The sequence below is a fragment of the Bufo gargarizans genome, chromosome 8 (assembly GCF_014858855.1).
Source record: "Bufo gargarizans isolate SCDJY-AF-19 chromosome 8, ASM1485885v1, whole genome shotgun sequence".
Lineage (NCBI taxonomy): Eukaryota > Metazoa > Chordata > Amphibia > Anura > Bufonidae > Bufo > Bufo gargarizans.
In genome coordinates, this window is record NC_058087.1 from 169,617,762 (window position 1) to 169,635,384 (window position 17,623).

General features: G+C 49.8%; 1 protein-coding gene across 1 annotated transcript in view; it reads right to left on the minus strand.

The window, feature by feature from the left end:
• Positions 1–300: 300 nt before the first annotated feature.
• Positions 301–17,623, minus strand: part of LOC122944549 (squalene synthase-like) — a 68,888-nt gene continuing 51,565 nt past the window's right edge. Inside the window, exons 3-8 of the mRNA XM_044302950.1 lie at positions 7,869–8,052; positions 6,922–7,050; positions 5,696–5,887; positions 5,430–5,606; positions 5,038–5,190; positions 301–1,652 (exon numbers count right to left, since the gene is read on the minus strand). Of these exons, the coding sequence (XP_044158885.1) occupies positions 1,458–1,652; positions 5,038–5,190; positions 5,430–5,606; positions 5,696–5,887; positions 6,922–7,050; positions 7,869–8,052 (1,030 nt within the window). The 3' untranslated portion in view covers positions 301–1,457. The remainder of the gene's footprint in view (positions 1,653–5,037; positions 5,191–5,429; positions 5,607–5,695; positions 5,888–6,921; positions 7,051–7,868; positions 8,053–17,623) is intronic.

Genomic DNA, 17,623 nt, shown 5'->3' on the forward strand with positions numbered 1-17,623 from the left:
AACATCCACAGCAGAAGAGCTCACCACAGCACGGCAGGGTACAGCAAGAGGCAGGCAAGATAACCAGTTTTCTTACCTTGTCTCTGGGGCTGTAATCCCCGTCCTCAAGTGTCATCCACCGTGCTCCTGGAACCTAAACCTTTGGCTAGTGATGCTAGGCTCTCCTAGGGCCCCACGTTGGGCACCAAACTGTTGAAGCAGGCTCTCAACCGGAGCAAAATACGTTTGCTTTACTGCCCCAAATTAGTAGTGTAATCCTAGGATTTTACATGCATGAAAGAAATCACACTGACACCAGGCAAGGGTCAAAGCAGTTTCTTGTTTATTCAAGGAAGTGAAGCAGTTTATAAGTACATCAGAGAGGGCATCCCCCCTGAGCCATTGTCTCATTGGCTAGAATACAAATATAAGAGAAAAGAAATAACATTTGGCATCTGCACATTCTTTTACTAAGTTTAATATGCAAACTATGTGAATATCTAACAGCAAGCGCCATCTTGTAATGGCTTCTTCTTAGCTGATTAAGAAGGATATCCAAATCTCCATCAATAACCTAACACTGACTTGTACTTCTCAACAACATTGTCCCTTACTTGTTTGGTCTTCATGGCAGTGTCTGGTTAGTGATGCCTCTTGTTTATGTGTTTCAGCCTCTGGGGCCTTTCAAAAAAAGGTGTGTGTATATAATGACAAGGGAATAAATACTTTTGCAAGGCACTGTATGATTTGTTATCTTACAGCTCGAAATGTCGCATTTGATGGCATTTTATGCGGATTCTCTTTGTTATGTGTGGCAAGATAATGAGCATTCCTTAGCAGGGAGTTTGTATATTCCCACCGCTAATTTGATCGAGAGTGTGAAGTGTATTTAAAGCCCTGCAGGGATAGTCTCATTAGGTTACGACTAAGAACACACTTGTGTTCGAAACGCGTCAACCATGCTGGGGTGAAGGTTTGTGTCCATGTGAGTCATATGCTACAAGAAGAAATAAAGTGCAACTGAGTTTTATTTCAAGTGCTGGAACTATTATCTTCCATTTCCAAAAGAGTGACTTGCTTGGCACGTTCCGTGCACAGGGCTTTGGATTACGAGGCGAGCTGGATTTTCTTTAATGGACTTTGCTGTTGCATTGTGTTTGTACTTTTGGAGTTTCAGCCATGCGCATTCACTTCATTTTATAGCTGTGCTGACTAAGGCCTCTTTTAGACTAGCGTGTCCTGTGCGGAAATTACGCTCTGTGTGTGAGCTTAATTTCCCATTATGGACGCTGCTCGTTTCACAGATCGTTTCATACAGATTTTTGTCACTATGATTCTGTAGAAGTAAGGTCATGCAGAGACACACAGCATTATACATCAGTATAATGCGGTGCGCTCCTGTGAAACAAGCAGTGTCCAGAACAGGGAATGACTCTCACAAGGAGCACGATTTCCACACAGGACACGCTTGTGTGAAACTAGTCTGACTGTCTTTTGTTTGTACTCAGGTACTGCCAACTGAGGGCGGCCAAAACCATTGCACATGACAGGTAAATGAAGGAGCTGCAGCAGGACACCCGGGGGCCACTGGACAAACTCAGTTTCTGGATGGTAGAAACGATGTTCTGTGTACGTCCAGCAGAAAGGTCTGTCAGGGGGATCTTCTGGTAGATCTGATAGGAAAAAAAATATAATAATAATAGAATGAATGAAAGTTTAAAAGCTGTCTTCAATTCCACCCATGATGGTGACAGAGCCACAAGTGATCGATCAAGTATTGTGCAGGATATTTTTTTTTTCCTGGCTCCCACGTCTGGTCTGCCAGGCAGATATATTATAGTCCCCCCGGTGCTAAACCTCTGCTACTGCAGGCAGATAAATTATACATATATTATATATATATGTAAGACTTTTTGATCACCGTTATTCAATTTTTGAAGGGGACAAGATGACCAAAAAAATATAGCCAATCGCGTGTTTTTCATTTTTCTTTACTTTACAGCAGGCATGCTCAACCTGTGGCCCTCCAGCTGTTGCAAAACTACAACTCCCAGCATGCCCGAACAGCCTACAGCTATTAGCCAGCCTACAGCAGGGAATTGTGGACGTTGTAGTATTACAACAGCTGGAGGGCCGCAGGTAGAGCATGCCTGCTTTACAGCATTCACTGCACAGGAATGTTTTTATTTTTTTATTTTAATAGATTAGACATTTTCAGATGCGGCGATACCCAATATGTTTATTTTTTTATTGTTTATATATTTTTTCATTTATATTTCGTTGTTTTTTTTTTGCTCTTTACATTCTGCTGGACATAACTTTATTATTTTTTGTCCATGGCTGTATAAATATATATATATATATATATATATATATATATATATATATATATTTATATATTTTTTTTTTTTTAATACATTAGTGTTGTGCTGCAATTTTATTTTACAGCAGACATTGACATTTGAAATCATAAATAAAGCTATAATTTTTTTCGGCAGGTTGTTAATTCTTTATTATAAATATAACTAGCATCTATTTAGTTAGGCCCCAAAAATAGACTATATGGTGAGACAGATCTGCGGTCCGTCAATTATCAACACAGATCTTCCACGCAGGGAAGAAAATGGTCTTCAGGGCCACCTTTTGGCAGCCAACATGTAAGGGCCCTTTCACACTTGCGTTGTCCGGATCCGTCGTGTACTCCACTTGCCGGAGGTACACGCCGGATCCGGAAAAACGCAAGTGTACGGAAAGCATTTGAAGACGGATCCGTCTTCAAAATGCGTTCAGTGTTACTATGGCAGCCAGGACGCTATTAAAGTCCTGGTTGCCATAGTAGTAGTGGGGAGCGGGGGAGCGGCATACTTACAGTCCGTGCGGCTTTCGGGGCGCTCCAGAGTGACGTCAGAGCGCCCCAGGCGCATGGATGACGTGTACATGCGATCACGTCATCCATGCGCCTGGGGCGCCCTGACGTCACTCTGGAGCGCCCCGGGAGCCGCATGGATGGTAAGTATGCTGCTCCCCCGCTCCCCGCTACACTTTACCATGGCTGCCAGGACTTTAGCGTCCCGGCAGCCATGGTAACCATTCTGAAAAAGCTAAACGTCGTATCTGGCAATGCGCCGAAACGACGTTTAGCTTAAGGCCGGATCCGGATCAATGCCTTTCAATGGGCATTCATTCCGGATCCGGCCTTGCGGCAAGTGTTCAGGATTTTTGGCCGGAGCAAAAAGTACAGCATGCTGCAGTATTTTCTCCGGCCAAAAAACATTCAGTTCCGGAACTGAAGACATCCTGATGCATCCTGAACGGATTTCTCTCCATTCAGAATGCATTAGGATAAAACTGATCAGGATTCTTCCGGCATAGAGCCCCGACGATGGAACTCTATGCCGGATCCGGACAACGCAAGTGTGAAAGGGGCCTAAGTCAATCCATGATTTAAAAAAAAATTCTAAGGGCTCATGTAGATCCTTAGCACAGCATTGTATCATGTATAAGACCATTCTACCCTAGATGAAATGCTTCTGTACACCTCCAATACATGGAGGCCAAAGGAACATGCCACACTTTTTTTCTGGTGGACTGGTGTTAAATAAAAAAAAAGCTCTTTATGTACGGGAGGTGAAAATGGCCAAGCATAAATTGAAAATTAAAATAAAAAAAATGTAAAATGCAAATACCTTTTTCCCAATTTATTCGCCACCTGCGTGTGCAAAATTAAAATGAAAATTAAATTGAAAATTAAAATGAAAAGCGTAAAATGGAAATGAAAAAAAAATCGAACATAAACGGCAGCAGGTGTCACTTTTCATTTTGGAGCCAAAAATGTCTTTAAAGATGTTTATAAAACACCAGTATGTGTGATAATAATAAAAAAATGAAAATTAAAAGACAAAGGGCTTTAATAAAAAAAAAAAAATTTCATTAATTTTGCATAGGTGGCAAATGAAATGGCAAAATGGTATTTGAATGTACACTTTTATGGTTTTCATTTACATTTAGTTTTTGGCTGCTTTTACCTCCCATATCTGTGCACGAGCTGTTGAAACAGAATTCTGATTTCCAAACCAGAATCACCAGTCTGTAGTGGCCCTTAGTTTTTTTTTCTCTGAAGGGACATATTCGTTTCCTAGTACCAATGGTCGGTGGGAGTCACAACAGTCTCTCCCAACTCCATTAACTCAGTTTGGTTCTATGCGGAGAAAGCAATAAGCGATGTCCGAAAGCTTTGCTGTCAGAGGGAAGACTAAATCGGTTATTCGATCAGGCCAAGAGTATTTTGATACTGTTGGCGTGGTTACATATTCACACCATACAGCCAAAACTGTGGGGCTGGGATTTAGGGCACAGTGAGGTTTTTACTAAAAGGATCTGTATTTTTGTTTGTTTTTTAAATGAACACCGCCATTTCTGTCCATGACCATGTCTGGTATTGCAGCTCAGCCCCACCAGAGTGGTGCCACCAGCCTCATCAGAGGTGCCATTTCTGGGGAAAAAAGCAGACAATTTTTTTAATCCTAAACAACCCCTATTACTCCTGGCAACCTGTTAAAAGAGAACAAGACAATCGCCGTTTGGCCCTTTAATGGTACCAGTACCAAATCCTAGCCAATTCAGGTCTACGCCTGATGGGTAGGTGGGTTGCTGTATGCTGGGCATTAGGAAGTTATTTCTAAAACGTGCTATCTGACTCAACAACCCTCTACAGTCTTGCCTGATATTTGGGAACAAGAAAGCTGAAGTTAACGACACCCAACATCCCCAAGAATCAGTTGATTTGAGAAGCCTCCCACTGGAAACTATACAGTGGACAGAGCTGGAAGCAGAAGGGCTTGGTCCACTGTATGGTGGTCATGCCGGGGAACTGCAGCTTAGATCTCATTCAAGTAAATGGCAGATGAGCTGTGGTATGCCAGCACCAAAAAATACACATTGGACGGAGATTTCAATATTATAGGCTTGGGAAAACGCTCTTTATACTAGTGTAATATGAGACTGTCCACTGTGTGGTTCTTCATATGTGGTGGTACATACAGTGAAGATTTCACTTACCTCATTCACATACTGACACATGATAGCTCTGACCGCTTGCATGTTGGTGGTGTCCATCATCAGCGTGACCGCCTGCCCCTTGCGGATCTTCACCACTCCCTTAAACACCTGCGGGTTGTTATAAAAGGCGGCCATTGTGGCTATAGACATGACCTGAGGACACAAGGAGGATGCATTATTATAGAAGCCGCAAGTGCTCCCCCCGCTAGACCAAAATCATGGCTGTATATTTATATGATGTCTCTGCAGCCAGATGGAACTCAAACGGAAATCAATGGAAGTTGAACTAACATACATCACATGCAGCTCTGGATTTGACTGGAGTATAAGACATGAAGACTCATGCAGTCAGTGTAGTGTTAAAGTTGCTTCACCGCTCCTTCTTCACTCACCTGTGGGATGGCGCAGAAGTTAAACACCCTCTGGTTTCTCAGCCGGGACAGGTAGAGAAGGACATCGGGCACGTGCTGCAGAGTATTGGTCACCAGTTCATTCAAGCACTGCACAGCCGGCACTACGTTCTCCGGCTTGGCAAAGTCTGACAGTTTTTTGCCGTATTTGCTCCACACCTGAAGAGGACAGATAAGACAGTGTTGGTTTTGATCACAGTCATGCAGCGAAGAATTCAATACTATCACCCCTATCAGCCTGTACTCACCTCTCTGGGCCAGAACTCTCTTCCTTCCAGCTGGTCCTCCAGGTAATCTCGGATGATGTTTGTTTTCTGCAGGAACATACCCACAGACCTTGAGAGTCTTATATCCTCACCAATGTTGGCGTCTTCCAGCCCTGAGGCAGAAAACAGACGGGACAGACCAAACATCCATAATCCGGATGCAGATTGACAGTACTAAGCAAAGAATGGAGAATCTAAGTATCAGGGTTAATACTGGAGTATTAGTCAATTTGTCATTAGTATTACTTAAGATATTGTCCCCTAACAGAGGGGGGCAGAATTACTAAGTATAGGCATGTGCAGGCAGGTTATTGGGACTGACTGCGCCTAAGGGCTACAATATACAGTATATTCACGTTGATGGGTTCTTGCTGGAAGTTGACTCAGATGGTTCCATGCAGGAAAGGAATTGGCACCTAAAAGAAAGGCCAGGACTAGACCCTGCTTGGTAATGTACTATATGGTAAGTAATTTTGATGGCTCCTGTTAAATGGGCGTGATAATAGTAAAAGAGGTGTGAATGAACCCAAAATGGGGAAGGGCTTACTGGGTCCCAAATAAATCTGGACTGTGTACATAGATCTCACAATGGACATCAACTTTCCTTTCTGTTTAACAAAAAGTAGGGGACTGTAAAAAAAAAGTTATGACTGCAGGATCAGACTACGCAGTTTGTGTTTGTTGTCTGTTACCATGGAAACACTAAGGTTTGTATAAGAGCTGCATAAACAAAATGATGGAAAAACCCTTTAAATTTTTTTCTAGGATCTACATACAGAGGACCTATCCTTATGATAGGTCATAAATATCTGATCAACGGGGGTCCAACTCTCGGCACCCTTCCGTGAGCACTTAGGCCTCTTTGCTAGGCCACGTGACACCACAATCATGAGTCACATGGCCTAGGCACAGGTCCGTCCCATTCAAGTGAATAGGGATGAGCTGCAATGCCAAGCACTGCCACTATACGATGTGCGGCGATGTGCTTGGTAAGCTTATAGTAGGTGGTGCTGGGAGTGGGACAGCCATTGTTCTTCTATTGACGTCCTATCCTAAGGACAGGCCATCAATATGTAAATTCTAGACAAACCTTTTAATGAAGACCAGTTGCAAAGATACTTTATTTTCCTTCTTAGGCGCAGTAATACTGTTAAAACATGATTGGGAAGGTGGACAGAGCCTTCACAGGGCTTAAAAAAAACTCTCACCTTATCGAAATCCAGGAGAGATTCCACCTTCTTCTCCAAGAACTCTGCCAAGCCCACCCCCATTGTGTCGCAGATGTCTACAATCACCTTCTGATAACCCACCTTCAGGTTTCTGAACTCCTGGGAAATCTAGGACATAGAGTTAGCTGAGAATATGATAGGGACACTGATGGACACACGTTACTTTTCTGTGCAGAGGCATACCTCAAAATATTTATGAAAAAAAAGTGATTTTATATGGGAGCCTATGGGCGACAGATGCCATTCTATGCCTGTACACTGATATATGTCAGGGCCTGACATATACTTCTAACACAAGGCTCAGACATAATGTGAACAGAGCCCTAGGTGGGGCTGGTACAACACAGACAAAATTTGTAACGGTCTTGAATCACCAAAACCTACTGTCTGGCACTTTGCTGTGAACTTACCTTACCAACAGTACTTTTACATGGCCCAGTCCAACAATTGCTAGAAACTGAGAGGCATAATAATATGGGCACTGTATAATACACAGGGTAAACTGTGGAATTATTCTGCAATCTACTATCTCTTACTGTGTGGCAGTTTTATGCAGGCACTGTATAGGGATTTTAAGTATGCAATGAATGGCACCATTACTTAGCTTTCTAGGCAATGTATAGTGCTATATGCCTCCATTATATTGGTATGGTATGATGGCATTATGTAGTTACTGTATGGCACCATTAAATAGGTACATATGGTGGCATTATAGCGTCACTGTATGTCACCATTATGTAGGCAATATTACATAAGCATTGTGTAGTGTTATTGGTTACGCACTATAGGGCTCCATTATATTCAGTTTGATGGTATGCAGTCACCACATGGCGCAGTTACGCAGGCACAATTATATAGGTGTAGTATGAAGGTATTATGGCACCATTATATAGGAAAAATATGTACCCGACATCAGTCCATCTTACCGTGGGGAAGTCCTGCAGAACTACACAATGCTTATCCTTGCTTTCTGTAAACCTCCAGTCCGCTTGGTACAGGTACTTGTGGAAGTTATGTAACATGGGGATTTTGGTCTCCAGACTGATGGTCATGTCGTCCTCCACGGTGTCCAGAGCTCGAAACACCAGGTATAAGATACACACTGCATTTCTACAACAAGGAACCAGCAGTCAGTACTCTGTGGGCACTTTTATGGGACTAGTCAAAATAATAATAAAAATAATAATAACAAGAATAATCATCTTTATATAGCGACAACATATTCTGCAGTGCTTTACAATCAGGGGGTTCATGTACAAACAAAATCATACATTACATGGCATCAAAAAAGTCAACAATTAAAACAAGAGGAATGAGGGCCCTACTCGCAAGAACTTACAATCTATAAGGAGACAGGGGTGACAAAAAAGGTAAAAAGTTCCCGTTTTTGAAAAAAAGTGCAGGAGGAGTAGATATAAAGCTACACGAGCCGGTCACCAGCTGATATCTTAGTGCTTCTGAGTGCAAGGGGTGTGAGGCAGGGGCGTAACTATATTGAGAGCAGGGGAAGTGGTTGCTATGCGGACCAAACTCAGAAGGGGCCCACCCAGGCAGAGGACTAAAAGATTTCGTCAGGGCCCCCTCAACAGCATTATACAATGACATTATATACAGGGACATGACATGTAGGAAATGGACAGAGAGGCTGCTGAGCCTGCTCTGAGAGAGCCAATTTGACTAGCCACAGGGGTGGGGGTTGCACAGGAGGACCTGAAAGGCCATCTCTCAGTTGGTTGTCCAATCGACTGCAGACGGCAGCTTCTGCCTGGTGCGGTCCATCAGGGGCCTCGCCAGGCTATTATGGTGGGGCACGAACCCCTAGCCAGGCTATTATGGTGGGGCACGAACCCCTATAGTACACAGTGGTGCCCAGGAAGGACATCACCTGGTTCTTGTCCCGGAGGGTAAGCCAGGATGCGCTGGGATCCACTCTCCCAGGCTCCGGTTCCGAAGCTTCCCCACCAACCCAGGGCCCCTCGCTTATGCCCAGCTGGCACTTTCCTGGGGTAAGGTTCAAGCCTGCCTGGCAGATATGCCCGAGCATCTGCGCCAGATGCTCTCTGGGATCCTCCAATGTAGGACCGAAGATGGCAATGACCTCCAGGTATGCGGTTGCGTACCCTTCGAGTCCCTTAAGCAGCTTGACCATCCGCTTAGAAGTGGCAGTTGCATACTCCATGCCCAACGATATCTCGGTGGACGCCGTCCTTCCGGGCGTTTTGGTGAACATTTCCCGGAAGGGGCGGCATTCCGGGAGGGCACCTGCCTCCCGCTCATGATGCGTCTGCATCAGGTTCACGGGTAAGGCAGGAAGTCCAGGGTGACCAGGTACATCCTGGCATTGAGCTGCTGGTGCTCAAGGTACAGGCCCCCGCACGCTGCCTGAAGCTTGTCCTGAGGTACAGGAACTAGTATCCACACTTGCTGACCCATCTGGTGGGTCCTCTTACAAGCCATCTGGTCGTACCCCCGTATCTGGACGGTCTGGGCCTGCCCATACTGTTGTGCACCAACCGCGACAAGGCCTGCGCCTTTTCCTGGAAGCGCACGACACACTCGATGACCAACATCCCAGGGGTGGCTACGTTCTCCGTCCAGGCATCTGACAGCGGCCCCTGGGTATCTGGCCATCGGAATCTCGTGCGCAATCCACAAAAACTCCACCCTGAATGGATAAGGTACCATGAATTGTATTGTCGTTCCCTAGACCACGCCTCCGGTGAGCCCGGCTGGACAGTTTCCCAGAACAACCATCCTTGGTCTCAAACCGCCCTCTGGAGGTCTGAGTCCAAGGGAGGCCATGCCACCTGCTCCGGGAGAGCTTTCAAGCTGGCGTTAGCCCCTAACGCCACCTGAAACCGCTGGTGGAACGTGGTCAGAATAGACGAGACTGTCACGTCCCCAGTCAGTTCTACTACCTGCCGGTCCCTATGCCACTCCTCTGGTGAGCCCTGCTGGACCGTGACCCGCTCGAGGTCTGAGTCCGAGGGAGGCTGTGCCACTTGCTCCTTGAGAGCGTTCAGGCTGGCATCAGCCACTAATGCCACCTGAAACCCCTGACCGGACGTATCCAGAATAGACGAGACTGCCACGTCCTATGTGAGGTCCCTGGGACCCGTCTCCTGGCCTCCATCTGACTTGGCAGCCACTGGGTCGGAAGGGGGAAAGCCTGATGGGCCTTTAGGGCCCCAGCACTCCCATTGCACGTGACAGCAGCTATGGCCGCTGCCACCGCTGGTAGTGCCTGCTTTCCCTTGGCTTTTGACCAAGTCGCCAGTCCAAATGTACTAACCTGGCCCTCTGACATCCCAGTTGTGGAGAAACCCTGCACTGAGGCTTTACCTGGGAGCCCTACTTCTCCTGGGACAGCCCTGACCTCATTTGCATCCTCCTCGTCTGCAGCTGTCTGCCCCCTGCTTGTCCCCTCAGTAGTCACACCTGAGGACAACAGGTTCCAGCATGCTTGCTGGCCACACCCTGGGGCCTCAGCACAGCGGGCTTGGATGACCCCCCCTCCCCACTGAGGGGAGAGGCACACATTACATCCCCCATCCCCACATCCCCATCAACAGGCATGCTAGCTACATTCACATCAGCTGCCTTGGAGTGAAGAGGTGTGTCTGTGAGCTCCTGAGAAGCAGAGAAACTTCCAGGGATTTTTCCACCTTTGTCCCTGGGAGCAGCACCAGGTTAGCGGGGTGATAACAGCTTCCCCAGCCCGGGCCCTGCCTCTCCCTAGGGAGCTGGTAGGGTCTGGGGCCATGGTTTCTAAAGCCAGGGCATCTGCTCCCCGTTCTGGGTCGACGGGGAGCAAAAAGACACAGTGCCTGACCCAGAGTGGAGGAGGCGAGGGGGCAGGAAGACCAGGACAAGGAGAGATCCGAGTCCCCCCTGAGGACCCTGGAAGGAAGGAGGAGGCTCAGGTCGAGGCAATGGAGGTGTCGTCCCAGGTAGGTTGGGGGTCCCGGTGGGTGGGGGAATCCACCACCCCCTATAGCCCCCGTATCGCATCCCACCTGCAGAGGTCTGAGGAGCTGGGGCGACACCTCAAAGCTCTGCGGGCTGAGCTGAAGTCAGAGTGGGTCAAATCCAATATGACTTCAAGCAAGAAAAGATTTCCCATAGCAGAGAGGATAAGGGAGCTAAGGGAGGCTATTAAAACTACGGAAGAGGAAAGAGAGCGATTAATGGCTGAAAGTGGGCCCTTCAGGGAGAAGCTCTCCAATGAGGACCGCTTTGCGGATATGAAGAGGAAAGGGGGGCAGTGTGGGGATGACGGTGAGGAAGAGGAGGTAAACCCGAGGCCCAGTGATGTAACTGGATCCGGGGCGAAAGTCGCCCCTCGGCCTGAACCTGCCCCTGCACCCCCTGAATCCCAGGAGCCAGTGCAAAGTCTGGAGAGCGAAAGCGGGGTCCCGGCCGAGCAGGTCGGCTTACCCACTTCGGATGACAGCGCTGGTGAGGACTTCAGTGACGAGGAAAGCGGCTGCAGTGGGGGCCTGATGCAGCAGATTAGTCCCCCATAGACTTAAGTGGATTTCCGTTTGGCAGTGAGCTGCCAGAAGAAGGAATTAAAATAAAAGGCAAGAAAGCTAAGGAACCGAAAGTGGAGATCCGCTATGTTTATGTCCCTGTGGCTCACTCTGTGCGGGCTGAAGGGTCCGTGCAGGGTGAGCTGCAGGCTGGTTCCCTGGATCCCGCTGTCATAGCGGGCACGGGAGGAAAGATGGCGCAGGACGCCGGTCGTGCCAGCGATGGAGGAGGCAGGGCCAGCTGCAGTGCTGGCCAGTTGGGAGTCTCTGGCGCTCTCGGCTGCTCCCCTGTGGGAGGGGGGAGTGGCTTGGCGCCGGGGTCCGCTCCCGTGGTAAAAGTGTCCCCGTCTGCCGCCCTGGTGGGCGCTTGTGGCGTGGGGCTGGGGCGGTGCGACGGGGACGCTGCTCCTCCCACACATGGGCGGAGCCTGAGAGTCCCAGAGACGGGAGGCGGTGCGTTGAGCGCGGCTGGGGGCGTGCCTGGTGATGCTCCCTTGTCTGGGGCGGAGCCGGGGGCGTGTCCGGGAGCGCGCCCAAGCGTCAGCGCTCGGTGGTAGCGGCTGCAGAAGAAGAGGGGACTGGCGTGCCTGGGAGCAGTGGTTCCACAGCACGCCAGTCCCCCGCTAAGGTAAAGAAAATAAAAAAAAAATAAGAAAGGAAAAAAGGTGAAGAGGTTAGGGAAAGCTGGGTTTGTGTTCCCCAATGCGGTAGCGGAATATGTAAGAACTGGACTTATTGCTGAGGACCCTGCCTCCTCCTCTAGCGCTGAGTCAAGCGCTGGAGGGGGGAGGGTAATCACGACCTGTGCTCAGGTATTGAAGGAGGCAGGCAATTATGAATACTGTAATGTCAGCTGGCCCAGCAGTTTTCTCGCGGGAGGCGGCTCCTGGAAAAGGAGTCGCCTCTAGCGGGCAAACATGTGATGTGTCGCTGGCCTCTGGGGCTGGGGGGGCTATGGAGGTGGTGGTCGGTAGGACACTGGTGGCTGGGGTGGCTGCTGGTGCGCCTGTTCGGCCGGCTGTTGCCTCTCGGGCTCCTGGGGTTGGTGACTGTAAGAGTGTGGGGGCTGTTGGCCCAGTGTCTGGTGGTAGGGTGGATGCGGGGGAGTGGTCGGCCGCTGTAAAAGTGGCAGGGGCTCCGCATGTGCCCCCTTCAGGGGGTTCTGGGGCAGCTCCTGCAGTGGCTGTAGGTAGTTTGGGGGGGAGGGGGCCGGCTCGGCTGCCCCTCCTGAGTCCGTGGCGCCTGGCAGAAGTTATGCCAGTGTGGCCGCGGCCGTAGGGGGGGAGGGGCTGCCTTCGTTGGCTTCCTCGCTCTCAGGGTCTGGTGATGGTGACTTGCAGCGACGACTGCTGGAGGCTCTCAAAAAGGGGGAGAGCTCCATCATTGTAGAGGGAAAGAAGGTTGACCTGTCATTCTGGTTTGACAGACATGGCATGAGGGCTTTCCGAGAGCAGAATGGGGGCGAAACCGCCTGGTCGTCGCCCACATCTGGCCCTGGAGTCAGATGGAATGTGGTCTGTCTCAAGTGGAGTAGCGATGAAGCTTGCCCTACAAGAAAGAGGGTGGCGAAGCTCCTGCTTGGGATGGGTTTCAAGGCGACTGACATCTTTGCCTTGATCCATCCGTACGGCTCCAAGGAGTTCGACGTCAGCTTTGTCTGGCCAGAGGGGCTGGAGCTCTTCTGGTCCGGGTATTTGCAGGCGAAGAACACGCCGGACTGGCGTGGTTTCCTTGCGAAAGCAATAACCCGTCAGAGTGAGGTCAAGAGAGTGACCGTTTTGACCCGTAACGAGTCGCTCTCTTGTGTTAACATCATGACCTGGCTGGGCAGGTACGGTGAGATCCAGGGGGTTCCATCAAAGAACCTGGATGAGTTTGGCATTTGGTCGGGCGCCTGGACGTTTAACATCAAGCTCAAGCGTCTGGGTAGTACGGTTTCCCACATTCCATCATCTGCCTTTATCGGCCGTGATAGGATTTTGGTTTTCAAGAGGGGGCAGCCTAAGCTCTGCCACAAGTGCCACTCTGCCACTCAGTCACCCTTTCAGTCGTTGTCCTCTCTCTGAGGTCAATGCGGCCCGAGCTCACGCAGGAGCGGGCCGGGAGGTCCCTTCAGCTGAGGCGGGTGCTGGCAAAGACAACAGAGTTCAGGGGTCGGTGAAGAACAAAGATGGTCCGTCCCGGCAGAGGCGGAGGGAGAGGCACCAGGCGGAGAGGGAGCGAGAGGAACCCCGTCCTGGGGTGATGCTTGCCCCATCCCAAGCGGCTGCCCCTTCCACATCGGAGACCCCAGGGGACAGGGAGCAGAATGAGGAAAGCGAAAGACTGAAGCGTGCCGAGGAGACTCTGTCCTCGAACTATGAAAGCGCTGCAGAGGATAGTGGGACAGAGTCCAAAAAATCAGATGGAAACACCGTACCAAGAAAAGACCTGACTCGACTAAAGTAGCCAGGGAAGGCCTAACCGGCTCCCCTCTGGAGCTCTCCAACCGGTTTCTCACCTTGGATGAGACCTCTGCCTTCTCTTCTTCTGAGGGGGAGGTTGAAGGAGGGAGACCGGGATCGAAGGAGGGAGGGCCTTCAGGAGGCCCCGCGCCCCCCTCTGGTGGGGGTGTAAGGTCCTCAGGAGGGGCAGCAAAACCGGGCCCTGAGACCGAGGAAGCCAGGGGTGGTGCGCAGGGGGAGGCGGTGGTGACAAATGAGATGGACACCACCGTCTCCCTTAAGAGGGTTCGTGCCGCCTTAGAAGACAGCCCCGGGAGGCGGAGGGTTGAAAAGAGTGGGAAGAAGGCCGTCTAACTCAATCACTCTGTATGGCGGTACCCGCTCTGCTGACAATGGCGACCATTAATGTCGCCAGTATTAAGTTGGATACGGCTCGTTTTACATCCTTTGATTTTTCTCAGCCGAGTTGAAGCTGACATTTTGTTTTTGCAGGAGACCAGGCTGCCAGATTTGGCAGCGGTTCACAAAGCCAGGAGGGAGTGGAGATCAGGGCCCTCCTACTGGTCTCTTGCGGCTGAGCCGTATAGCGGAGTGGCGGTCCTTTTTACCGCACCAGTAGAATGCCGACGGGCGATCGAGTTGGAAATGGGGAGGTGTTTGATCTTGGATATCCTCATGAAGGGACAAGAACTGCGCCTAATCAACATCTATGGACCCCAGTCCCAATGGGACAGGAAAAGTATCTTCATGAGGATCAAGCCTTTTCTTTTTACGAGCCGGCAAGTGGTCTTTGGAGGGGACTTCAATACCATCACAAGGTCCCAAGATAGAGGAGGCGCCAGAGACCGGCTGGGTTACAATAGTATTTCTTTAAATAGTATAGCTAGTGAGGCTCGTCTGGTGGATGTCCAAATCAGGCATACCCCAGGCCACGGGGGTTTCACTTTCTATAGAGGTAGTCAGACTAGGTCTAGAATAGACAGGTTTTTTTTAAAGGAGGAAGCTACTTTCTCACCCTTAAGGGTTGTGGAGGTAGAATTCTCCGATCACTGTCTGATTATGTTTTCTTTGAATATTTCAGAGTCCCCCCAAATGGGAAGAGGTTACTGGAAGCTGAATTCGAGAGTCCTGGAGGAAGCAGAGGTGAGACAATCCTTTGAGGACTTCCTTCAGAGTCAGGTAGCTTTGCTGGATCTTTGTGATACTAAGTCAGAGTGGTGGGAGATATTCAAAGATCGGGCGGCAAAGTTCTTCCGCCAGCTCTCGAGCCTCAGGTCCCTGGACAGGTACCGCCTGTACCAGGGTCTGAGGAGGAAACTCGAGCGTCTGGTCTCGACTGGGGGTAGCCGAGAGGATATCTCCAGAGTGAAATCTTTACTCAAGAGGTGCCAGTACGATAGGCACACATCTTTGGTTTTTGAGAGGGATTTCGGGAAGTACCGCTCGCCCGACCCTTACAGAAACTGCAAGATGTCAGTGAGTAGTAAGTTGGTGACAGGACTAGTTGATAGTACAGGATCCCTGAACAGGTCCAGATCAGGGATCCTGGAAATCGTCAGATCCTTCTACTCGTGCCTCTTGGGAAAGAAGGAACTAGATCGGGACAAGATGTCGGCTTTCCTGGCTGAAATCACCCCTGAGTCAGGAGCTCACCTCTCTTTTGACGGTTTGGTGGAAGAGATCAGTAAGGAGGAAGTTATCCTGGCGATGGAAGGGTTAGCTCTGAAGAAGTCGCCAGGTCCGGATGGCTTAACATCCGAGTTTTATAAGACCTTTAAGGACTCTTTAAGTCCCCTCTTGACTGAGGTGTTCAATGAGTGTCTATCCTCTGGCACTCTGCCGAAGTCAGTGAGGAGGTCAGCCCTGATCCTTCTGTCAAAGGGTAAAGATCCAAGTCGTATTGGAGAACTGGCGACCCATAGCACTTCTCAATGCGGACAGAAAGATTCTGGCCAAGATACTATTCAACAGGTTGGTGAAGTTTGCGCCACAACTCCTTTCAGTGGCCCAGCATTGCTCGGTTCCAGGCCGCAGCACTTTTAGTGCTGTGCTCGGTGTCCGAGAGGCAGTGGAGCAGAGTAGAGCAGGTCACTGGAAGGGGTACATGCTATCCTTAGATCAGGCAAAGGCGTTTGATCGTGTGAACCACGAGTACCTCTGGTCGGTCCTTCTGAAGTATGGCCTGCCGGGGGGGTTTGTTGATTGGCTAAAGACCTTGTATGCGGGGGCGGAGAGTTTCCCACTTGTGAACGGTTGGTCTGGCTGCTCTTTTGAGGTTGGGTCTGGCGTTCGTCAGGGTTGTCCTTTGAGCTAGCTTCTATACGTGTTCGCGATCGATCCCTTTCTTAAGAGGATCGGTCGTGGTCCGTTGGCGGGAGTCGGGATGGATCGGGCGGCGCCGGAAGCCACTCTGAAGGCAGTAGCGTACGCTGATTATGTCCCCATTTTCGTGTCCTCGAGAGGGGAGGCGGAGTACGTGATGTCTGAGGTGGACCGCTACTCGGAGGCATCCGGGTCCATGATCACTCGGGATAAGTGTGAGAGTCTCTGGCTGGGAGGGGGTGATCCAGTTTTCGATCTCCCGGACACCCTTCCAGGGCCCCAGTCGTCAGCAAAAGTCCTAGGCATCCAATTCGGCCATTGGGATTATCCCACCCAAAATTGGGATGACAGGCTTAAGATCGCCGCTCAGAAGGTTGACCAGTGGAAGGGTTGGTCTTTGACCCTCAGGGAAAGGGTGAATCTGATCAAGACTTACCTTCTCCCTATGCTGATCTATTTGGGCAGTGTGTGTATCTTGCCAGAGCCTCTCTGGACTCGGGTTTATAGCCTGTTCTTCCAGCTCTTATGGGGGAATAGGCTGAACCTGATCAAGAGAGAGGTGACTTATCGCACGAGGAGACTAGGGGGGGTTATCTATGGTCAACCCCGTGGTGTTCCTTGTGAACACCTTTGTTAAGATAAATTTGGCGAACCTCTGGATGGAGAGGGCTCCTCCGTGGATAGTCTCCTGCAGGGGGTGGTTTCAGCCTTTCTTCCAGGAATGGGAGACAGGAGGGCAAGTGAAGGACTTGCGTACGTCTCACGGATATCTTCCGGCTTATGTCACCCCGATTCTGAAGGTGATCCGCCGGTGGGGTTTGGAAGTTAGGGAAATCAGAACTCTGTCAAGGAGGTCCCTTGACGAGAGGGTCTTGTTGTCCCACTTTCAAAAGCCCCTGGCCCTCAAAGGATTGCCCAAGCTGGGATCTAGACAAGGGGTAACAGTTGCTAAATTCAGCAAAGATCCCCTTGAAGTTTTGGGACTTGACTTGGCGCTGCTTTCATGGGAGGCTGTATGTAAAGGACAACTTGAAGTACAGGAAGTCTGATGAAAGGGGTTGTCCCTGGGAGGAGTGTGGCTAAATATGGAGCACTTCCTGTTTCATTGTCCCTTTAATACAGAGGTGTACAAACGGATGGGAGCTTCCATTGGCTGGCCTAGGCTAGCCAGCCTTTCCTATGCAGAGTGGGCCTATGGAGTGTTCAGAGACCTGGGAAGGAGGGACCCGTGCACAGTTTTTCTAGTCAGTATAGTGGTTAGGTTCTACACGTGGAATGCATGGTGCTTAGTTTCTACGTGGTAGAAAGTCCTCCAAGTGGACGAGGTTTGTAGGAACATCCTGGGTGACCTGGTGAAGGTGCTTTCTCTTCAGTATGAGAGAC